Here is a 25482-nt window from a genome sequence, read left to right on the forward strand (position 1 = left end):
AATAATTGATTAATGAACCAGTTCTTAAATACAGTGCTGTCCATCTCCTCGTGGTAGTCTTTAGTTGATTTAGATTTGAAAGTTAGAAGCGCGTTTGGAATGAAACCTGTCGAACATCCGGCGTGTAAAATAATAAACCGTTGACCTTTTCCTATTGGGGTTTGAAGTGGGAAGTCAATTTCGTGATCATCGCTTTTCCAAACTTTGCTTTTCGTATGGTTCACATTAACCCAAGTTTCGTCTAGATAAACAACGGCGCGTCCAGTGGCGCGTAATTCTTTCATTTTTCTTAAGAATTTAAATCTCTTTAAAATAACATCTGACCTTTCCATTAAAAATTTTCTGCCTTGAGTATTTTTAACATACCTAAATTTCATTTTTTTAAGAATTTCTCTCAAACTCCATATGCTTCCAGTGAATAAGCTTTCCTTAATTAATGCGTCATTTATATCCTTCAAACTAGGCAAAAAATCAGTCCGATACAAAGAATAAATTACTCGTCTTATAGCGGCGGCAGAAAATGAGTCAATTGCAGTTTTCTGAGGGGTCCTGTTTGGGCGTTTCTTTCCTGGAGTTCGCAGAACACTTCCACTTTCTAGTGCCTCCCTTTGTTTTTTTAAAATCCTGCTAACACTACGAGACGATATACCTGTCGCTGCAGCAGTTCTTTCGATAACACTCGACACAGATATTGTTTGCTTTCCGCGTTTCAGTGCCTCATATTCTTCAGTAAAGAATTTGTGTACATTAATAACCATGTTCATACTGTCCGACTTCAAGGCTTTCCCGCGTTTTCCCATATTGCCTACCATGATTATTAAAAACAAGAGCACAACACACATTACAATGTTTAAGATAACAGGGAAACCATGCAATTCCGAAAACATTTTGTTTAAATTGTGAATTATTGTATATTATATTATATTAAATTGACACAACGAGACACACACTTACTTCACTATTCACTAAACACTACTGAATAAATGAACTCGAACAACGCCAAGACGCCACTGAGAGATCCACTAATTGGATTTGCAAAAGTGTGTTCTAGAAGGGCCAAGGGAGAAGGAGGGAAGGGAATTCCAAGAATTCTACAAAAGAAAACCTTTCCCCCCTTACATCTGTTGACAGTCGATAGACAAGGACCGCAGACAAGGATAGTAGAAATCACGCCAACTTAACCCTCATGCACTGTAGCCTGTTAGGCGTTTTGAAAAATCTTTTTAAATTTGTCATTGACTATAAAATTCCCCAAAAAAATAGCCATCGAAACAGTGTTTCCAGATAGTAAAACTAAATTTTGTGCATTTCATTTGGGGCAAGCGTGGCACAGAAAAATACCACTCGGTCTTTCAAAACAGTTTGCTGATGGTGAAGGTGAAGTTGGCAAATGGTTGAATTACGTTTATGGTGTACCATTTCTTCGTCCTGACGAAGTGAGTGACTGTTTCGTTGAGGACTTCATGTCAATAAAGTCTAATGACACTGCTGTGGATAAATATAGTGATTATTTATTAGACTTATTATAAGTGAAGATAGCACTTTCCCGCCAGAAATGTGATCAAGTTTCTTGTCACATTCACTGCACACTACAAATGCCTGCGAATCTTTCCAGTCGGATTTGAAGTCTAACTTTTACCTTCATCACTCCCATATATTTAAATTTATAGAAGTCCTAAAGACATTGCAGACCAACACTTACGTAAAAATTAGAAGTGCTACACAACAAATTATTAAATCCAGGAAAAAAATTCACTTGTTGAAAAAACAAGTTTTATTAGTTAAGGTCATGCAAGAATATTCTTGTGAACAAATCACGCAATTTGAATTTATAAAGAAACTTTCATATAGGAACAAGGCATTAAAACGCAGAAAGTGATAGTAAGACTTTCTAACTTTTTAAATTTTTAACATTAATTCGTGACAGTAGGATTTAATTTAAGTTTTTAACTTTTTTAACTTTTGACAAAGAGAACAACATTTTTAACCACACCAACCATGCTAGTTGCCCAGTCCCAAGTCTGTACAAAGTGGGAGGGAAAAATGTTGTACCGAAAAGTTGTATGTCTTTGTGGTAGTTCACATATGACTTTGTGGCAGTTCACATATCCCACACTGACCCAGCCGCAATTTTGTGACAATTCACCGTTCACGTCAAAAGCTAAGTAGTATCTTTTATTGTGTTTGCTATTTTATGTTATTGTGAGTGCTTACTGTACTGTCTGTTAGTAAGCTATAATAGCAGCAGCTTTTAAATTTCGTGGCTATATAAATCATTTAACAGAGAAATAGGAAAAGAGGAGTAGAGAGAAGGGGCTATTAACCTGTTCAAAAAGCAATATATTATACAGGGTGTAAATAAAATGTATGTCAAAATTTTAGGGGTATATTCCTCTCACATAGAGGGTGAAAAAATGTTGTATGAACATTAGTCAGGAAATCCTGTATTTTCTTGTTACAGTCCTTTTTCTACAACTCTGCCTACATTGTATGATGCGGTATATTATTAAATAAAAATGGCATACAACATGTCTTGTAGGAAGTGCTGAAAATGGCCCTTGTTAGCATGGATACATGCATTATCTTTGCGTACATTGATACTCTAGGTATTGTTTTTGTGTGTTATGACGTCATAGCTATCATGTAACAACACAGTTGTGTTGAACCCAGGGTTGACACATCGTTGGACAAACCATTCAGAGCATTCGTGACAGAGGAATAGGTAAAGATGGATCAAATTCCTTGGCCTCCACGCTGTCTGGACCTAAACCCACTAGACTTTCATTTTAGGATCATTTAAAAGAGCTCATGTGTGGAACCCCGGTGCAAGATGAAGAGAGTCCTCCTAGCCTGTATTTTGGAAGGCTACAAGACAATACGACATTCTCCAGCGATACATCAGTGCATCCGGGATTTAATGCGGCGGCAGGTTGGTGTATGTATCTGTGCTAACATGGTCAATTTGAGCTTTTCTTGTAAGACAGATTTCTTGGTAGTATGCTATTTTTAATTCAAAATGTACGGCATCAGACAATGTAAACAGGGTTGTAGAAAAAGGACTGTAACAAGGAAATAAAGCATTTTCGGGCCAATGCTCATGTACATTTTTTTCATATGAAAGTAATATTCCCCTAAAATTTTGGCATACATTATAGTTACACCCTGTATATAAGTACGTATATATTGTTTTTGCTTTTAATTTTCATTCATCTACATCTTATGACATTAATTTTTACTGTTATCTGTTGCAGTCAGTATCAAGCACGACGCACATTTGCTCAGTATCTGATTTGCATTCTGCGGCGAATATCTGGTCAGAATAAGGCTGATCCCATTGTTGAAGACCATGGAGAGTTGATTTTACGCTTCCTTCAGAAAGCTTCTTCCAATCTACGTACACCATATTTTGTCCAGGTGAAGACTCCTTGTAGTCTGACTCTTTCAGTTTGCACAAGTAGTCACGAAACAAATCGGAACATCTGTACAATTTCAGCACTTAATGGCTTTCAATTTTTGTCAGTCTCACACAGATGAATTTATGTCCTTGTGCAGCCAGATTTTCTGAATATTATTGTAACTTTTGCTTCAGTTGGATTCAGGAACTCTAGTTTGACTTGATTATTAAGATATTCAAATTCTCTTTCAAAGATGTAATGCAATGAAATTATTCAAGTCAGCTTTACCTGAAAAGCCTGAGTTGCATAATACGCATTACTGTTTCGATAACAGAAAACCGCAATTCTCAAATTGCTGTTTTTAGTGTCAAATCCTGCTCAGTGATGGTTCACATGTCTTACAAGCGTATACTTGAATAATCTTAAAATAACTGCGCAAAACAAATGTTTAGATTTGTGTTGATGATCAGGGCAATAAATTTCACTTTCCACGAGATTTACTTGCCATCAGTCTCTTGCTTGAAAATGTGTATATAGCAGAAAGCAGAATGTTTAAACTTAAACAAATTTCTTTATGCATGCATTGTGTTGTATAGATTCCCAGCAGGAAGCTTGCTGGAAAGGATCGACTAGCAGTAGTGGCCAAGCAACTCAACGATTTTATATATCTGTACAACAGAGAGACAGATTTGTACAGTGAAGGGGGAGACAAGCCCAACCAGGTACCCAGCAAGCTGTACCAGCGGTTTCTCACTTCAGCAAAGTAAGTAATAGTTTGCAAAAGAGGAAAAGGATTATGTATTACATCCTGGTTGCTTTACTCGTGGACAAAATTAATTCTTCAATTATTGGCACACAGTCCTTTAAAAAACACTGGTATTGGTGACAAGGAAGGATGTCATTTACTAGTAAAATTACAGTTTTTAAGAACTTTGCACGACAATGAGTTGCGCACATTGAAATGAAAGCATTGCAACTAGATGAAACTTTTTATAAGAGTCTGCAGAGCTGAACTGATTGAGTAGTCTACCAAGGTTTTGCTAGTGCTGTGAATTCTAATCAATTAGAGTTGGATTATGGCGCAGTTGCCAAGTAGAAGTCACAGTAACTCAAGTGTTTACTGTAAGTGCTTCGTGGGAAATGATACACAAATTTTCAACAGAAGAGGTCAAGTACCTCATTGACCTTGTCAAAAGCAAAAGTTTTAAAGACATTGAAGCCATGAATTGTTCACAGTCAGAACCCGATGAAACCAAGTATGCATAAGAAACTAATCAATCTCTAATAAACCAAGAATTCCAACAAAACACACCCCAAAATAGATCAGATATTCCATGGAAAACCACTGAAAGAGCTGGTTCTAATATTAGCATAATTTGTTACTTACTTACTTCTGGCTTTTAAGGAACCTGGAGGTTCATAGCTGCCCTCACATAAGCCCGCCATCAGTCCCTATCCTGAGCAAGATTAATCCAGCCTCTACAATCATATCCCACCTCCGTAAAATCCATTTTAATATTATCCTCCCATCTACGTCTCGGTCTCCTCAAAGATCTTTTTTCCTCCAATTATATCAGGTGAAGAATACAATGCGTGCAATTCTGTGTTGAGTAACTTTCTCCATTCTCCTGTAACTTCATCCCTCTTAGCCCCAAATATTTTCCTAAGCACCTTATTCTCGAACACCCTTAACCCTTAACCCTTGTTCCTCTCTCAAAGTGAGAGTCCAAGTTTCACAACAATACAGAATAACTGGTAATATAACTGTTTTATAAATTCTAATTTCAGGTTTTTTGATATCAGACTGGATGACAAAAGCTTCTCGACTGAATAATAACAGGCATTTCCCATATTTATTTTGCATTTAATTTCCTCCCAAGTGTCATTTATATTTGTTACTGTTGCTCCAAGATATTTGGATTTTTCCACCTCTTCAAAGGATAAATCTCCAGTTTTTATGTTTCCATTTCGTACAATATTCTGGTCACGAGACATAATCATATACTTTGTCTTTTCGAGATTTACTTCCAAACCTACCTCTTTACTTGCTTCCAGTAAAATTCCCGTGTTTTTCCCTAATTGTATGTGGATTTTCTCCTAACATATTCACGTCATCTGCATGAACAAGCAGCTGATGTAGCATAATTTGTTACTTAAAGAAATGAGAAAAAAGTAGATCAAAAAGAGCAGATGAGAAGTTCCATGGAAGAGAAACTATTTACTCATTCACAATAAAGTCTCTTGTGATGGTTACCAAATTACATCACAGCCACGCAATTGGTTTTCGAGATATTCAAAATGGCTGGATACTTTCCTTACAGATTTCATATACTATGGAAGTAATTTGTTGGTGAATGATATGTTTCTGCAGTGAGCAGGACCTGGAGGATGTCCTCTCCGTGCAGACACGGCTGTACAAGTGTGCACATCTGTATTTGGGGCGGTCTGGAACCAACCCCAGCACCTCGCGGCCGTTTGGTTTGCTGCGTTCACTGCCATACACTCCAGGCAGTCGGGATAGGACAGACTGTGAGTGCTACAGTTCCCAGCATCGCAAGACACTGCCACGTCTCTCAAAGAGTGGGTCGGCAATCCCGGTACCTGCACGTACATCCACCGCAACAGCAGTACCCTCCACTGCCACGGGTCCCAGCAAAAGGCAGGGCCCCAAGATGTCCCGAGCACTGTGATATCACTGGTAAGCCTTCTCAACACGTACAGGGGTAGCACTATTTAAAATAAATATTTGTATTTTTATTTGCTATGACACGTGCGAAAGATTATGTAGGACTTGTAAAGTATGGATTGAGACCATTAAAACGGGGATTAATCACTAGCAGTTGATACTGTGGATTATCTGCAAATGGGTTTTCTGTCGTTTTGTACATTACAAGTTTTTCCTATTTTTGTAATGTGATAGGGTAAGGAACTTTTACTGATTTAATCTTTTTTCAACATTTTCTAACCTTATTTCTAAATCATTGAATAAGTAACTATTACTATAAAACATTGAAATTTAAATTATGTATAATTTTCATAGGAAATTTGCACTTCTTGAACCCATTTGCAGTTAAGTTTTGATATATTTCTCTGTTTTATGTGGTGAAAGCTGTCATCTGTTGTCAGAGACAAATTCCCACTATGACTTAACGCTTTTAGGCCTAATTACATTTTATTCTGACAATTTCACATGTAACACAAATTACATAGGATTTATCTCGTTTGTAGTTGAAATAGCTGAGGGTCTGTAAGTATCCTCACTCTTCTGATATTTTATTTTCATTCATATATACTAATGCACTTTTTTAGGAAATCAGTGCATAATAAATATGGATGTATGTCAACTGTACCTACACATAATTATTTGTGAACTGAAAAGATAACACTTGCAAAAATCAGAAACAGCTTGTCACAGCTGTGGTTAAATTTAGCCATAATTTCACCTTTCCAAAGGAGAACTTGAACAATATTATATTGTAAGAAAGTTAGAAATGTGTATATAGAGTGGAAGAGTCATCAGCTCCAAGTGAACCAATAGAACATGCTAGTTAAATAGTGAAATATAGAACTGAGTAGTATTCTTATAATTACCATGCTTGGAAGTTTGTCATTAGAAGAATAATCAAGTTACTGATACATTTTCCAGAAAGTTCAGGTATTCTTAAAGTTTAGAGAAATATAATATTACAGTTAGAAATATCACAAGTGATCTAAATATGAAAGTGGTTTACACTAAATAAGCAGAATACTTTATTTCATTAGAAGTAAGGAATTGATACAAAATGTACGATCTTCTCAGCATGTAATCTCGAGATTGTAAATTCGTGTGTAACATATGCAACGACATTTGTCTCTGACCACAGTTGTCTCTTCTGAGGCCAGTTAGAAGTGTGGCGTTGTAGTGTTAATATAGTGCCTACTCATACAACTAGTCCTTTTGAATCCTTATATTTGCTACATAAGAAAAATAGGAGTTCAGCTACGTGGGAAAATGGTACCTTGTGTATAGAGAAATTGATATTGGCCTAGTGACAAGTCTTTCAGTTTGTAATAATTGAAACGCGAGTGCTGCATTCAGGTACAGGAGTTTGAATCACACCATGTTCTGTTACAGTAAAACCTGACTTAAGCAGATCGTAATTTGCATGATGAAATACTGGATAATCCGTCATGAGCAGCGATTTGCTGTTATTAGTTTCCGTCCCGTAGGAAAAATATGCGCTCCTTTCATTTATACCAGAAGTCCGATTGTGTTTCAGACAAAGAGAAATAGTCTGTTTCAGGTAGGTTTTACTGTAAAAAGTTATTTTTATACATGTATGACGTACCTCGAAACTGTTGGTTACCTTGTCCTGTCTCGAGCTTCATTTAGTTTCTGTGAAGATTGAAGGCCTTGAATGGTAATGCAGTTTTGTCACTTTGTCTGCCACTCTAATCAAAAGTTATTGCAGCAACAAAATTATCAAACATTATAGGCTTACTCAAGACGGTTTCAGTCCCACAATTATATTGTTAATAACAAACAACCAGAGTCTAGTCCAGATACATTACTTCTCACGCACTCTTCTTGTTAGTAGTTTGTTGTACTTAACAGACCATGACTGTGATGATATTTCTAAAACTGCTTGACTTTAACTATGAGTAATGATATATCCACTTCATGGTGTGAACCTAGATTTTTCTTCAAATTTTCCTACAAAAGTGTGGTTTTGCAAATGTGATTGTGCTTTTCGGAAATTTGTTTAGATTCCAAAGATTACAACTTTAAAATGCAATAGGCAGTAACTTTATCTATAAGACAGTACTTAATTGCTCACGTACTTATAGTAATAAAGTCACTTTTCCTACAGTCGTGTATAAAATACAACTGCCAAGATGCCTGTGATTTGTGTGGGTGAATCGTATGTGCAGATGGCAACGTGAAACCTCATGTTTGTATTACGTGCACAAATAAATTATAGTGTGTTTTAAACTGTTTTAGTTATCTTGGCCTTTGAAGGAGATGTTTGAATATATGAATATTGTGAAGTCCTTAACGCACATTGGCAATGCTGCAGTACGTTTTGCTATGCTATATTATCATGTTAAAAGCTTTGGAATGTTTTTTAAGTAATTTGGAGAGATACATGAAGATAATATAATCCAGAAGCATTGTTCCACTAATAACGTTATTTGAGTGGTTTATGTACAATCATGAATTTCCTAGTGAGTGACGAAAGACTGCTAGCAGCAAGAGAATTCTTACTCATAGTAATAGTAGCATTTGAGAATTAGAAAAAATAAAAAGTAACTCTTAGCCATATTTGAAGTATTGGACAGGCATTCACGTTTGCATGTAGGATATTTGATGATTTGAAATCTAAATAAAACCTTTTAATAGGATTTTCTAGATTATATATATGAAAATCTATCATGGTAGTTACATTTTGTTCACACCACTCTTAATATTGTATTACAGCCCTACAGAGTTCATTTCAACGTTCACTTTGCCAGAGTGTGTTTGTGCACGGAAGTATAAACATGTAATTTATATGCGTATTGTATGACTGAGAATTGAAGTTACGGAATTAATGTAATTTTGGATTTGACAGTAATGTTGCTTAGAACTCCGTGGGGCTTCACTTCCTATGCTGTACTTTACATCTTTGCAGAATTCAGTATAATTATATTGTAATCCTTTCACTCACTTCAGATTTTTTCTGATTATCTTCATAATTGGCTTGTTTTGTAGGCATTTTCCATTGTCTCACATAAGCATGCGATTTCATTTAACATATAATCACTTTCTATTAATTACATGAGATTCCATGTTACACTTGACACATTTTGTTGTCAGCTTCAAAGAATTGATAACTACTTATTTCTGAAGTTAAGAATATTGAGAAGACGGTAATTTTAAAATACTCTCTGAACAATGGGAATTGTCCACAATTACATCCAGGCTCTAATGCATTTGTTAGAAGAAAGTTGCTGTGATTTAGTAATGAACGTTAATGTTCCTTCACAAGTACCATAATTTGTAATGTAAGCTATTTATTTATCATATTTATTTCCAACATGTGCAATATGTTAAAATGTAAAAATTTTTTATACATATTGTAATATATAATTAACTCTTTGTCTTTTCGAGGTTTCTTCATAAAGATTATAATAAAAAGGTGATGTGTGCTTATTTATTATTTAATACGCTTGGTAAAATGTAACTTTATTCTCATTTGTATACATATACTAATTGCCAGCATACATTAATATTATAATTAATACAGTGAGATATCATACAATATATAAATGTTGCTGTTGCACGTAAGTCAAAAGTGATGTTTGCCATATCTAGATTTTCAACGAATTCGCTGTACAACACTATTTCATGCCCCAACGTGAAAGGAAGAGATCGTCATTTGTACGTGCTGATGATGATAATTCTTCATAATATTGCACAATTTTTTTTGTAGAAAATCTGAGTTCATAAAACATAGAAATTTCAATTTCACAAAACTGCGTCGTGAATATAATATGGTTACTTACCTAATGTGAAAATGGCACAGAATATATGGAGTTCGACGTATATTTATTAGTTTGTTGATCTTAAACACTTCACTATTCATATGTCGTCATCATCATAGTCATCAACAAACAGCCAAATTTAGGTCAAGGGCCTGTTCCAGTCTCCTTGTCCATTCTATATTCTTTTAATAGGACGACCTTGGATCCGTTTAATTTTTGGACAGTATTTTAGAATTAAATAGGGTAACCTCTCTTTAGACATTCTTTCGACGTGTAGTGTCCATTTACTCTTGTAATGGAGTTTGTCAAGAACTGGTTCAACTTTAAGTTCCGATAATATTTCTGTTTATTTTTTTGTGATCTGCCATCTGTATTTTTGCTCTCTGCCTCATGATTTCATTTCTGCTACAGTGATGTGGGATTCATCTTCCCTCCTATTTTTTTTTTTATTTTTGCATAGCCCAGGTATCGCATCCATACAATAATATAAGTATTATCGAAGTATTATATATTTTTAATCTGTCTTGTTTGTTGGGAAGCTTATTATAAGACCTTATTTATTACTTTGGTTATTTTAAGTGATATTCTTTTCATTCTGATAAGATATTGAGCATCCCAGGTAATTAAAGGTATTTATCTGCTCTATTAATACATTATTATGTATTACTATTTTGCTCCTGATTGGATCTCTTCCTTTGGAGGCCATAGTTTTATTTTTGTTGCAGTCCATATGTAATTCCAAATGAAGGGTACACGGGAAAAACGAACAATGTCACATTTTCATTAAGGGTGAGATAATGATCTATTTCAGTATATTACTGCAAAATTTGTTGGTGTTTCTACTTGAAATGAAGGAAATGATGAGTGTATCCTTGGTTTTAATTCTCTTTTACCACTTTTGGTAAAAATAACACTAGCATTTGTAGTAATACAGTGAATTAGATAACGACATCGCCCTTAAAGGAATTGTGACATTGTTTGTTTTTCCCATGTACCCTTCAAATATCATGTCCACATCATTTTCTCATAATAATGTGTGTCAGTTCACTGGTGTCATTCTGTTATGCTTGCAGTGAATTTGTTACAAAATTACGAACACTTCCACTCTCTCGTGATCTAAAGCAGTATTTTTCTGTATTATGTTGTTGTAGATTGATAGTTTCTTCAGTTTTTCAGGGACTGTCTATAAATAAGCTGTAATTCTTGTAGAATCTGTGAATTGCGGTGATTTTCAACAATATGTAGGTTGATTAGTTATGTTACCTTTTATTATTTTCTTCATGCAACTCTGCACAAAATGTATAATTAAAAAAAAAAATCTAGTTCAGATTTCAAAACAGACATTTTGAGGTCTCCAGAGCATGTTTTAACTATTTTCTTGGAAATTAATATGCGAAATGTAGTCTTGTGTTGAGAATAATTCAAGAGTACTTGGCTGAAATTCTTCTAACTTTATATTGTGGATGAAGAGTTCAATTCTAGATGATGTTAAAATATGTGGCTACATTCCCAATGTATACAGATTCTTAAAACTCTGCATTCGACCTCTGCATTCCCTTGAAAACAGCTGACTGAGCTCGTCAATCAGTACTCAGTTGTGAAGAAGGCAGTCGGAAATGATATGCTTGAGCGCATGCAGTCGAGAATGTATAATCAAGCGATTGAAACGTGTACTCAGTCAGTCACGAGCGCTCGAGGTTGTTGCACTAAAATTACATCACCTTTTAATGCCTGATACCCGAAACAGCCTACCTAAGAAGGTTACCATTTTGTTTTTATTTCAGATAGCACGAAAATTAGGAAGTATTTAAACATTTAAACAATGAAACATAATTTGTAAATAACACAATTCTTTAAATGAAATAATGCTTTATATTATCAATAATGTTATTCATAATCCATCTTGTCAAACTCATTATATTAGCAACGAAATTGTTTAACGTAGCTTAGTAAAGATGTGATTGTATAAAAAGAACAGATTTTGTGATGTGTGTCAAATTTCTTCAGAAGCAAACATGATGTCACAATATTTAATAAAAATAAACCAAACAACCCATCACTGTAAAAAACAGCATGTTACGAATCCCTACAATAAGGATAGGGACCGATGGCGGGCTTATGTGAGGGCGGGTATGAACCTTCAGGTTCCTTAAAAGCCATTTGTAAGTAAGTAAACCAAATCTACATGTTCACTTTCCTTAACATTTATACAGTAGTGTATATTAAGAGATGCTTAATCACAGACCATGATTGACGTTGGAGCTACTTATGGTAAGGTGTACGCAGATTCTGTTATTCCACATTCAATGGCCATATCACAAAATGTCAAGGATGGAGCAAACAAAATTCGTGCTGAAGTTATTCCAAAATTAAAAGACTCAAAGAAAAAATCGTCATTTGGTTTTAAAATTAATAATTTTTGTTCAGTCTTATCTAGAATTTTCTCTTTGATTTCTTTAATATATTTACTTTTGTTCTATGCCATTACGAATATAACAATGTTACAGAATATTATAATTTAACTAGATGATAAAGACTAACATATTTTTGTCTTTTTTTTTTAGTGCTGCTTACACTTTATATTTATATTCTTATAGACAACATAGTTTCTTAAGATGTTATTTTATTGATTTATTATTATTTAAATATTTTATTGTAATTTTTTATTCAATCTGATAGCCTATATACCAAACATTAATACTCAATCTTGATGCTTGTGGGTAATTCACTTGCTAGAACAATTGGCAATTGATTGAAAGGTCCCAAATTCAATCCCCGATGGTGACAAAATTTTTCTCGTTGCCAAACTTCCAGAATGGCCCCAGGGTTCACTTACTCTCCTGTGAAATTGAATACTGGTTTCTTTGAGTATTGGGGTAAAAAGGCAGTTGGAGCATGGTGCTGACAATGCCGTCTCATCCTAGTGCCGGGTCACAAAAGGATGGAGCTTTACCTCCATGCCCTAGTGCACCTTTATGGCATATAAAGGGGACACCTTTGCCTCTTATCTATCTTGGTGCTTGTGAATGTTTCACTTTTGGAAAAAAAAGAAGTGTTTGTCTTTCTGAAAGAAGTTCTTTGAGGGTTGTGTGATGAATGTGTCTAGTATCTTGCGATACTGATATTTTTATAAGGCTGACATATAAGCATTCTGAACATGTTAAGGTAAATATGAGAACAATTATAACAACTTCACATCGACAATATCACATCTACAATATTTTATTAGTCCATTTTGAACACTACTAAGTGCCAATTTATCAGTCTTTTTATTAGTCATTGAACGATATTTATAACATAAGTAATGCTTACGAGATAGTGAAAAAAATAAAAACATAAACAATATAATGCAGAACAAGGAAGTTTCTTCATTGATTGTTCCCAGTATGTTGACGATGGTGCAATGGATATATTTTTTTCTTATTTATTAATTGATACTGGTAAAGTCAAGCCTCTATGTAACGAAGACCAATGTAATGATAAACCTGAATAATGCGATAAATTTCCATAATCCTGACGTATTTATTTTCATTTTTTTATATAAGTACCTCTTGCTATAGTGGTAAAGCAATTTTCGAAAACCCTGTTACAATGATGTGTATTTTCCAGTCACATTGTTTTAGGATCATTTGTCCTTGGTGCAGACCAAACGAAATTCCTATAGGAAGTCCTATGATCTGCCAAAAGCTCATTTCACCACTTTGCAAGTTCGAGTTATAGAGGAAGCAATGGCTGACTACAACACTTGAAGGAAAGTCTGTAATCGTATTCTAAGTGGCGAGTAGGAATGAAAAGTTTCTCTTATTGTGTTACTGATTGTTGGTGTGCAAATGAAGTGAAAGCAATCTTGAAAAAAATAGTCTGGCAAGATCTTTAGTGTTGCTGAAAAGTAGTTATTTTTGTAAATGATAGAAAAGCTGCAGGAGGGAAATCAAAACTGCGCTTCACTGTTAAACTATGCAAAAATGATTCAGAAACCTAGAACGGTTACTGGTCGATTATCAAAGCCTAAATACTTACGATGTGTTAAGTTACCTGTCATGTTGGGGATGTCTTAATTGTTGTTGTTTAGTCAACTGTCCGAAGACAGGTTTGAACCTCATAAGTAACACCAATAAGGCATCACTCATGAGGCAACTAGGCTAGGTGATAATGGGGTAGGACGGCCAGTTCCTTTCCTACTCCAATGCATACATCACCGATAGCTACGTATTCCACTAATCAGACTTCAGATGCATACAAACAATTGTTCTTCCTCTGACATATCGTCAAGTGAGATGTACTGCCTGATAATAGAGGTACATATCAGCCAGAACCTCAATCAGAGGTAATGTCTTAATTATCCTTATTATATATTTAAGTATAATATCCTTACCTCTGTTATATATTTTCGCCAATTTATCACAGCAACATTCAATCACATGTGAGTAACATGTATCATACACAAACATCAGAGATATATCTTCAGTTTTGCCACGCCATTTAAAAAAAATAACACATGTAGAAATGGTCCATGTTACACCACCATTTTCAAATTACTCCGTTTTACATTCATTATTCCCACAAGGGAATTGTTAATGAAACCTTCTCTCCTCAAGCTGTCCTCACAGTTCTTCACAGCAGTTAGACAAATATATTCGACAAATACATATTTTTTTTTACTATGACATTCGAGATTACTTGTGCAATTATTGCACTTAACCAGTTGAATGAGCACTATCTACTCATGGCCAGATGATACTAATTTTTTCGATATTATTTTATTGAAACTTTAATTTTACAACATAAGAGTTAATATGGGCAACTAATTTTTAGTATCCATCTGTCTGCTGTGGAGATTATGATGATTTGTGTAGTTTGAGGGAAAGTTTTAACATAAGGTCATTAATAGTTACCATGGCCACCAGCGTGGTTCGAACTAGCAATTTGTGATTGCATAAATTTGGAATAAATCAAAATAGATGATTGGAGAAATTATTGTATATATGCAAATACGCCATGCTATCGAATAATTCAAGCACCCTAATTTTAGGAGAGAAAATTAAAAAGAAAATTGGCTGTAATTTGTGTTTCAAATAATGCTTGCATTCCAATTTTTCTTCGCTAAATTACGAAAAAAAATATATATATACATGGAGTATTTGCGTATATACGGTATGTAGTTCTGTGACCCATTTCTTTTAGGGCTCGTTCCAACATTTATTTTAATGTCTTAAGAAAACCATGGTAAACAACAGGAAGGATGATTCTCTCAGTTTAATAGACCAGCAAGTTGACTGTATGGTGATGGTAATTAATAAAACATGGCTCAATCAACCTTGAGGGCATAATGGGAAAAGAGTGGTATGGGAATGATTGTTTCTGGTTTAAGAGAGTGATTGTGGTTTGGGCATGTTTGCTTCCCTCTATATGAATGTAATATTCTTATATAGTGTTGTACAGTGTAACAAACTATTACTTTTGTATTGCGTGCTTTGCAACAAAATGCAAATTTATATTGAGATATTTCTCTGGTTGTAAATACAAGCTTTAGAATTTTATTTATTTTTTTGTTTGATATTGTTGTGAACTAATATATGTTGTCTTATTTTGTAACAGTTTAGTTTCTACAACCTCTTGAAGTATTTTCATACAATAGAACTTGATTGATGGTTTAAGATAAGTTGATTTAATTGACTGATTTTTCAGTTGGTTAGTTGGTTGTGCGTAAAATCAGTAATGTAATTAAAAAATATAAATATTGAAAATAACATATTATGTTCTTTTAACCTTACATCTTAAAAATATTAATATTTTTATTTTTCAGCTCATTAGTTTTCTTTGTACAGACCCACCTGAGTTTTGAAAGTTTCAGTTATAACATACTGCGCATGCTCAGTGGCCCAAATTTTGTTTCTGGGTCTGTACATCCAACATTGGTACTAATATCACAGTCTAATATATACAGTCACGAAGCTCGAGTTGTGAGGGTACTAGGAACAATAGACTGTGCAGGTACTATTTCGTATTGTCTGTGATGAAGCGATAGTAGTGATCCTAGTGGTTAGCAATTATCTATGGATGCATATTTACTACGTATTGAGCTTCGTGACTGTATATACTAGACTGTGCTAATATTTTAGATGAATGGCTATTAATGCAGTGATCTCCATTCTCTATGGTTTAATGGCTGTCATGCTAGCTATTGAATCAGAGATTTGCAGGTTCAAACTGAGCTGAGAGTAATGGGAGATAAAATTCTTAGCATGGTTTCCTCTGGGAGAGAAGTGAAACTGTGGGACCTATGTCATAAACAGGCTTCGAGACTTCGGACCCAATAGAGCAGTTCAGTGGGAAATCCGCATAATGGCGTATTGAGTATAGTCGTAAAGTGTACAGTGGGTGGGGGTACTGTAGAATGGATGCCAACAAATAGCCTACACAAAGAAAAACACTCTGGATTTGAAGGTTCTGACGAATAATTTGGTTTTCATACAAACCTATTTTCAAACTGTGTTTGAAACTATTACACGATTAAAAAAGTCAGAGCAAGAGATGCCGGAAGCCCTCAAATTAATTGAGGAAATGACACAGAGAATTAATGAGACACCAAGTACACCGGTTACTGAACGGTGTAAAACAGAAGTGGAAATCAATTTTATGTAAAAATAACGGATATGGAACACTGTGTATAATATAAACAGCAAATTAGTGGACATAGAGTCACTCGAGAATAAAGGACTGTCTTAGAGCGCAGCTTTTCACAGTACAAACTGTGTTTGGCAGATAACCGAAAAAGATTTACATTTGAGACGCTGAAAATGTATCTTGTAGTACATTGCAATTCGGTACTGTAACTGCACTTCCTAAAGACGACCAATAGGATAAATGAAGAAATTAAAATTGCTACATGTTTATTCCACCATTAACACTGTGTATAATTAAACACAAATGCTTATAAAAGACAGGAGAATAAATGCTTTTCACATTCTTTTGACATTGTCATTGTGTAATGTATATTTACTTTCAGAATGTATTTACGTGTGTGTTTTTCCTTACTACCTTACTCTACTCTAAATAGCAACGTTGTTACCTCAACACATCTCTACCTTTCACTACTTGCAGTGAGTCAACAACCTACAGTACATGCACAGTAAACTTATTGTATCGGGTCCCAAGTCTCGAAGTCTAGTCATGAATAAAAGGGCTTCAGGCAAAATATGTCGACCATTCTTGCTCATGTTAAACTTAGACACTCAATAATCTCTGCAGTTGAAAATGTTGTTAAATCACTACTATTACTCCCCTCCCCTCCCCTCTCCTTTCTTCTCGCCACTCCTTTCCTCTTATTTATCCTTTTTTCTTAATTAAAGAGTTTGGGTACAATTTTTTTATATTTCATATAAGCTAGTCACAGGAAATGGCACTTTGTGCCAGAAGCAGCCCAATGACCACTATATTTACTCTTCCCAGCTTCCAATTAGCTTGTAAGTGGAACTTCCATAAAGTAACAGCAATTTTTATTACAGTATGAATCACGAGACTGTAATTGCTAACTACATGAATAACCATCTACTGCAAGTTCTATTGTTATTGTATTAAGTTGTTACATGTTACATATAATTTTTATTGCGTCCTCTAGTTATTGTGGTGCTAATTGTTAACTTAAGTTTGGATACCTTTTATAATAACTAACCAGTTATGCAGCTTATTTATTGAAAGTATATTTTATAAAATAACCAATAATTGCATCTGTCATGTCTTTCAGTAATTGCCTACCATGTAATGTCATCAGTCTTTTGCATTTTGGGAATTTCATCTCAAAATGAAACAACTTTTTAATTTTATTTATAACATTTTTTTATAGGATATCTGTTTAATAAAATATTTAAGTGGCAGCATAATGCAGTTGTTCTAATTTAATTGTAATTTATCATTTTCATGATTTTTGTTATTGAAACTTAGGAGTTATAAATACAGTTTTTTTCACCTAATTCATATAAGTTTTATTGGTAGACATAACACATTCTTTTCTTCCTGATTCTGCTCCCACATCCTCCTGGTTTCACTTGCACAGTTCAAGCTAACTGACTCCTAGTAGAAATATGTCATCATTTGCAGTAAAGGCATATCATGTGAAACACGAAAATTTGGTTGGGTCACTGGCAGAGAAGAAACTGCCTACTGAAGGATGCACTGGAAGGAATGGTGAACGGGAAAAAATTTCAGGGCAGAGAAGATATCAGGTGATAAACAACATTAAGGTATAAGGAAGGTGGAAAATATGGAAGATTGGAGAATGTTGGATTTGCAGTAAAAGACCTGTCTTTAGGCGGAAAAATATGAATGAAAGAAACGAAAATGCCTTAGCTGATTTTTCATTGGATACTTCTCATTTCAAAATACTGTGAAATTTAACTATTGTACGCTTCAAATGGGAAGCGAATTACACAACAGCCAATGGACACAAATATTAGTGGAACTTTGCTACTTCATGCATAGTATTCATTTTCTTCTGTTCATCCTGTTTGGACATTAGTCACGAGGCTCTCAAGGTCAAACTGCTTGTCGTTTGAAAAGTGTAATAATTTTGTTACATCTTATTACATCTCCCCCAAGACAGAAATTTCCTTGTAATGTGACAAGACTTTAATATTACAGTACTTTATTTTACATTCAGATAAGTTTGTAATTTGGTTATTAATAGTGATTTTGAGAATTCTAATTGAAGAACATAGGGAAAAAACGTGATAAGTCCAAAATTATCGATTTTTTGTTTTAAATATGTAATAGTTCAGGTAGTGTATATTTGTGTATTTTAACTGTACAAAATAACAACCTCATTAGTTCAAATAAATTTGAAGAATGATAATCCAAAGGCATATGCTGTAATGGGTCTTGAAACTTTTAACTTGCTGTCCTGTAAAACTGGTAAAACGTGACTTATCAGGTTTTTCCCCTGTACACTTCAATTAATTTTGGCATATTCCAGCTACCAGTAAAAACACTGGAACCACTGCAACTGCTTCAAAATTGTATTATTCAATACATAATATTTAAAACTTATATGCCTTCTGTTTTAAGTTAGCAGTAGCAGCAAGATCTAATACTGCATATTTTTATAGTTTCTATAATTTTTCGAAACCCATTATGTCCAATAGAAAGAATGGGTTGAACATTGCTTATAAAGTTTTATACACTGTTTCTTCTCTTCATTTTTAGTCTTGCATTATACAAAAAATATAGTATCATAATGTTGGACTGAAAGGACCCTGTTCGAGCTCTTGACAATTCTCTCTCGCACACTTGGGAAGGAAGCGACATTGTGAAGTTGTGCTGTAGTGCAGTGCAGTGCAGTGCAGCTCTTTGCGCAGCCTGTCTGACGTGTCGGAACTAAGCAGCTGGCAGTACAGCCAATTTATAAATATGCGCATAAATTATTACCTTCGTTCTCCAATGAAATGGTAAGCAACAGTGACTAACTCTTTTAAATGTTCCATATTTTTAAGTTTCTGGAATAGTGTAGGACTATAGGATGGTTTAGAATCAATGAGAAAGAAATATAGGGAGTAACTTATTTGGTGGTTCCTACGCAGAAGTACGTGCATTAAAACTATACTGGTATATGGGGTTTGAGACAAATTCACAATCTTACTATAGTTCGTTGCTTGCCTTAATTGACTAAGCTAGTGTTTATTTATTTATTTTTTTGAGGTGTCATTCAGTTTGAAGACGAGATATTTTCATTTAATACCAAAAAATTAGATATGTAGCTATTGCACAGACTTACAGCTATAAAATGTATTTATTAATTTATGAAAAGTTACATAAATATAAAATTAAGAGAGATATTTCTGGTTCATAATGAGATTATAAATATTTCACATGTCAAATAACCATAAATATTGTCCATGCAGACCACTGAAGGGTAAGTTGTAAGATTATACTTTAGTGGTTGATTGCTTGCACCTAACAAAGGGGATAGATGGCTGTTCTTGTAAGAAAGAGTAACCCCGAATATTATTGTAGTCATATGTGGCTTTTAAATTATTTTTGACACACACAGTGGCCCATAAGTCACCATCCATTGTTTTCCTGTCAACATTGATATGTCATTGAATATACCTTCTTAAACATAGATAAGTACGTTTTTACCGTTTACTCCTCTTGGTTTTTACACAGTATCTGATCCGAATAAATTTTTTAAAAAGCCTTTTCAATGGCTGCTTTCAAGTCCTAAACTGTTGTTATGATGGGTAGTGACTTTTGGTGAACTTTTTCATTTTATTCTATTTCCATAATGGCTAGGGTAACGTTAATTTTACAAAGCATTGTTGAGTGCTGAATTCTTGCTCTTAAGCTTGCTTTGGTCCATTGTGTGTACTACATATGCGATGGTTGTCCAATTCTGACGGGTGGCCTGAGTTGGATTCGTGAATCTGATGGTGACAGGTGAGTCATCCTGCCTCAACTCAACTCTGACAGCCAGGTGCCCCAAGTTCTTCCTACTCTATATAAGCTATATCGGCATCGGAAACCCATACAACTCCCAAGACTTTACCCCAGCCTATTTTTACTGCAGATGGATGTGTAATGATAGAGGAAAGTGGCAGTACCCCGAGGATACGTAATTCTTTTGTCTACCACAAATTCCATTACGACCTGTGGTCGAGATCGAACCTTGGCCTTCTGGATGGATAAAACAGTGAGCTAGCGCTTGAGTCACCAAGCATGACAAAGAAGTTGTAGATATTTTAAAGCCCTGAAGTTTTCGTTTAAAGAGGTTTGTCCGTATATGACAAATGCAAAGATTATAAAAATCTAGAGCATATGAGGACTGCTACTAAGCGTATACTAAGCACTGTATACTCGCGCTAGAACAGTGATCACAGATGAACAGGCATAACCACAATTGAGTGCACAGTGCAATGTACGTAAGTAGACCTGGTTTGCGTGCGAAATAGTTTATGTAGAAAATGAAGTTATTTATTTTATCTGTGAACTGCCCACTTACCTGTATAGTGTGAAGAATGTCAACGTGTGATAATAATCACGAATATTTATAATTTTATCGAAGATCATGTTTAGCAAGAAATTACATGCGGATGTCAAGAAGTCAACACTTAAGATACAAGATTTAAAGAAAGATTCTGCCACACGTCTTAAGCACCTGAAGATAATTTTAGGTAAGCCCTTAATTCATAACAAATACTGTATATTTATGTAGATGTTCTTAATAGCGTAGTTTTATGATACTTGACACGCTGTCACGTACACAATCTCCGAAGATCTGTTGTGTCATTTCTGACCGAGACCTTCAAATAAAAATGAGCATAACCTACTGTGTCGTTATTTTGGATCGTATACACAATGCATGGCGAGTAAAATATGCTTCATGTGAAGATAAAATCACAATGCAAGTTTTAATTCTTCTCTTGAAGCAAGATAACGTTGATACTTTTTATTTAAACATTTGAAGTTGGCAGAAGTAAAATGAAGAGAGATCTATAGAAAGTGAGATTAGACTTATAATTATAATTTGTTTTGGTGAAATAATAAGCTTAACGGTGGGAAGCGAACATACATTGTTTACTTACTAGCTTTTTTTATACACCGAAAATCTAAATCTAGTTGAGGTTTTGTATGAGAATCTGGAGTGTATCAATTTAGTGAACAAAATATCCAAGTGTGTATTTCTTATTTTGTAATGATAGCCTACTTTATCCCACGGGCTTAAATTGAAAATCGCCCCATTACATACCATGGCAGTGCCTCATAACTCATGTCATTTGCAGGCTTAAGGATTTGATTTCTGAAAAATCGTAGAAGATTTGTGGTGGGCAATACAGCGTTATTCTTTAGCAACATTGTTATTTTCTTGTTTAGCCTATATTGTATGAAATATTCGTCGTGCCATGTATAGGGCTGTCTAAATATAGTTTCAAATGTTTGTTAAATAAAGACAACCTAGCCACTTGTTAGATTACGCATATCATGTAGATAAAAAGGAAACTATTTGTGCACATTTAGAGTATAGTGTGCAGAACTGTTAGCTGTGCAGCAAAGAATCTAAGTAAAAACTTATCAGAAAGTTTTGTCATTTGGTGTAAAAGCAGAATTAAGAAGTCTATTTTAGCCTATCTTAGAAGCTATTTTATTTTCCTTTTCATGTTAGGAGTTTCTTAAATATTGGGAATAATTAAAGGAGCCACTTAACGATTAAGTTATAGGCCTACTTCTTCCATTTGAAAAACAACCAGTCGAAAGAATATGCTGTATGTCTGCTTTCGAAACCAGATAGATAGGCCTAAGTTATTCCAGTCATTACTTTCAAGCTGAAGTCTACAAAATTGGAAAAAAAAAACTATAGGCCTGTAGTAAAAATATATTTTGGAAGAATAGGCCTAAGCAAAATTTGAAATATCAGCCAAATGAAACAAAAAGTTCAGGAAAACTCCTCAAAAGATGAAAGAATTCTGTACAATGTGTTAATATTACTGGACTCGAAGAAGAAGAAGAAGAAGAATTTAACAAGTTTTATTTTTTAGATTTGAGAGATTGTTAGGTCTACAATAAAGATTTGTTTAAATGTCAGTGGTGCTGACTTAAAATTATTTGTTGTGTAATGCAAACTTAATACCAGTACATTCATAGTATTCTGCCCGAGAGCAGGTCATTCACTGCAAACCCAACATTCTCCAATCTTTCATATTATTCTCCGCATACGATCTGTGTATCTTAGTGATATTTTCTTTTGCCCTGAACTTTTTTCCCATTGACAATTCTTTCCAATGCATCCTTCAGTAGCCAGTTTCTTCTTAGCCAGTGACCCAGCCAATTTCTTTTTCACTTCCTGATCAGTTTCAACATTATTCTTTCCTCACCCACTCTTTCTAGCACAGCTTCATTTCTTATTCTGTCAGTCCATTTCATATGCTCCATTCTTCTCCATCTAAGATGTAGGCTATAATGGTAGTATAATCATGGGGCACGCTTCCGAACAGGGGCAGCAGCATTTCCCCTGAGGTTAGAGCCCAGTTTAGGTGTGTGTGTATTAATTGTAATACATACACACCTAAACTGGGCTCTAAACTTAGAGGAAATACTGCTGCCCCTGTTCGGAAGCACACCCTAATCATGTATGAAATAAGCAAATTGAAGCAGAATTGCTCGGTAAGTTTCGATGTTGAAACTCATTTTGTCATCATTTATTCAAAATATCATTTTCATCATTACCATAGCCCGATGTAAATTCATGTGCAATGTGCAGTGCAACAATTTGGTGACAAATACCATTCATAGAACAGGAATGGTAAGCACAATAAGCCTCAGGCTGTGGTGCAGGTCTTCAGGCCTTGTTCATAAAAGAGACATGGAAAAAACACATTAAGAATGAAAAATGGAAGAGAAAACCTGTTTCATTGCTACTCATCAACTCATGGAAAATGATAGGAATGTGAGTAAAAGACTTATTATTATTATTATTATTATTATTATTATTATTATTATTATTATTATTACGATGATGATGATGATGATGATCTTTACAACGAGAACCCTAAATTACTATGCATTCAAAAATATACGTATGTTAACAGGAGAAAAGTAAGTTAGGCCTAAATGTAACATTAAAACTTGCTTCACAAATTTGTTCTTTGATGAAATGTCCACTTTCTTTGCTTATTTCTTGATGAGCAATCATCTACCATATTCTCGAGATCTAGCATCTTTTGGAAATGCGGAAGAGTCACAAAATTTAATATTTACTGCCCTGTGGTTGATCCGTGTCTGTTGCTAGCTCATCGTATTAAATCCAGGTGACCCAGGCTCGATTTCTGACCAGATCGTGATAAAATTTGTGGTGAACAAAGCAGATATTGCAGAGGGTTTTCTCAGTGTGCGTCAGTTTCCCTCTACCATTCCACTCTCCATCTCTTCATTTCATCTATCATCTGCAAAAGTTAAAGATAGGCAGGGTGAATCTTGGGGGTGGTATGGGTGCGAAATGATTCTTGGCTCTATCAGGACCATCTGTCAAATGTCGGATTCATGAGTGCAACCCAGGCCATCTGTCGAACTTGGACAATCATCACATATATGTATAGGGCGCAAAATGGACCAGCCTGGATCCAGCCCTCATAAAGTCAAGCCAAGCCAAAGATCATGGTTGAACGAAAGTATGTCTTCAATCCCAAAATCTGTAAAATATCTCTCCACTGCCGATGTTGACACGGAAATTGTCATCACTGTTTTCAGAAACTAAAATGGTTCTGAGAGCAAATCCTTAAGATAAACCTCTTGCTTGGAAGAATTGATAATGACTCCTGTATTCTCAATCACTTTCCTGCACCATCTTCTGTGAATCAGGAATTGACAGAGTCTATCTAATACCTACATCACTTTTTCATGCAGTTGTACAATCATTGCCAAGTAGAAATGCCAGCTTCCAGCAAGAATTTGAAAGAGCATCCTACATTAAAAAACTGCAAACTTCGCTTCGAGATGCGAATCTTTTCCATGGCAGTGTTTCTTCTCTGCACACTATCTTAAAGAATTTAGGTTTCAAGTATAAAAAAATCGAAGGTCGTAAGGTGTTAATGAAGAGAACTTATTGCTTACACACTGTGTACATTTAGGCCTATTTGTCTATGCTGTGTACCATATTCGCGTTCATTCATATTATTATTATTATTATTATTATTATTATTATTATTATTATTATTATATTAGTCTGGTCAAAGACTACTGTATAATACAAATTCATGAGTTTATGATTTTGTGTCAGCTGCTTACTTCTGACACGACAGACAGGCGGTGCAAAGAGCCACACTGCACAACTTCACAATGTCACTCCCTTCCCACGTGTGCGAGAGATAACTGTCAATACCTTTCTAGTTTTGTATAGACTGTAACTATATCTTTGGCCATATTAAGTGCATTTCTACATTTAGAAATGGATATTGTTGTTGTTCAGTCAACTGTCCGAAGATAGATTTGAACTTCATAATTGACACCAATAAGGCATCACTCATGAGGCAACTAAGCCCCAAATTGATATTATTGTATCCATTATCACCAAGGCCAGTGAATGTGCTGAGCAGTGTATAGTAGAGGAGACAAGACCTGTCTTGTACTTTGTCATGTACCCTGGCTGTATCATCAATGGATATGAAGGGGGAAGATAGGTTTTAGTCTGAGATGAACTTTCCTAACACTAGGTGCGTACATGTGAAGCTTTTTTCTCTGTGTTTAATATTTTTGCTTGCACTCCATTATGCATGTCAGCCATGTTGGCTGCTCTATCAAAGCATCTTTATTTGTGATTGAGAAACCAAAGTGAGCGTGTGACATGCAATACAAAATAAGGTGGAGAGAAAGGAAAGAAAATCAACTTTTAAAATTTTAAATAGTCTTTGACCATTATTGAACAACATTAAAACTGTACATTTCTATAGTCCCGTCACTCTAATTTCCAACAGCCAATCGCATTGCAGATCAGCTACATTTAAACGTGTGCGGCTTGTGATATTCTGATGAAGACGTTATTCATTTCTTAAGGCTCGATAAATACTTAATATAATCGCCCGCCATTTTGGCTCTTTCG

General features: G+C 34.8%; 2 protein-coding genes across 8 annotated transcripts in view; both read left to right on the forward strand.

The window, feature by feature from the left end:
* Positions 1-17872, forward strand: part of TTLL5 (Tubulin tyrosine ligase-like 5) — a 79306-nt gene extending 61434 nt beyond the window's left edge. Inside the window, exons 12-14 of the mRNA XM_069832963.1 lie at positions 3252-3414; positions 3992-4158; positions 5767-17872. Of these exons, the coding sequence (XP_069689064.1) occupies positions 3252-3414; positions 3992-4158; positions 5767-6085 (649 nt within the window). The 3' untranslated portion in view covers positions 6086-17872. The remainder of the gene's footprint in view (positions 1-3251; positions 3415-3991; positions 4159-5766) is intronic.
* A 2939-nt stretch (positions 17873-20811) lies between these two features.
* Positions 20812-25482, forward strand: part of LOC138704760 (probable Rho GTPase-activating protein CG5521) — a 126087-nt gene continuing 121416 nt past the window's right edge. For all 7 annotated transcript variants that reach the window (XM_069832969.1, XM_069832965.1, XM_069832968.1 and 4 more), the window contains exon 1: positions 20812-21064. In XM_069832969.1, the coding sequence (XP_069689070.1) occupies positions 20959-21064 (106 nt within the window). In that variant the 5' untranslated portion in view covers positions 20812-20958. The remainder of the gene's footprint in view (positions 21065-25482) is intronic.

This window comes from Periplaneta americana, chromosome 8 (genome assembly GCF_040183065.1).
Source record: "Periplaneta americana isolate PAMFEO1 chromosome 8, P.americana_PAMFEO1_priV1, whole genome shotgun sequence".
NCBI lineage: Eukaryota > Metazoa > Arthropoda > Insecta > Blattodea > Blattidae > Periplaneta > Periplaneta americana.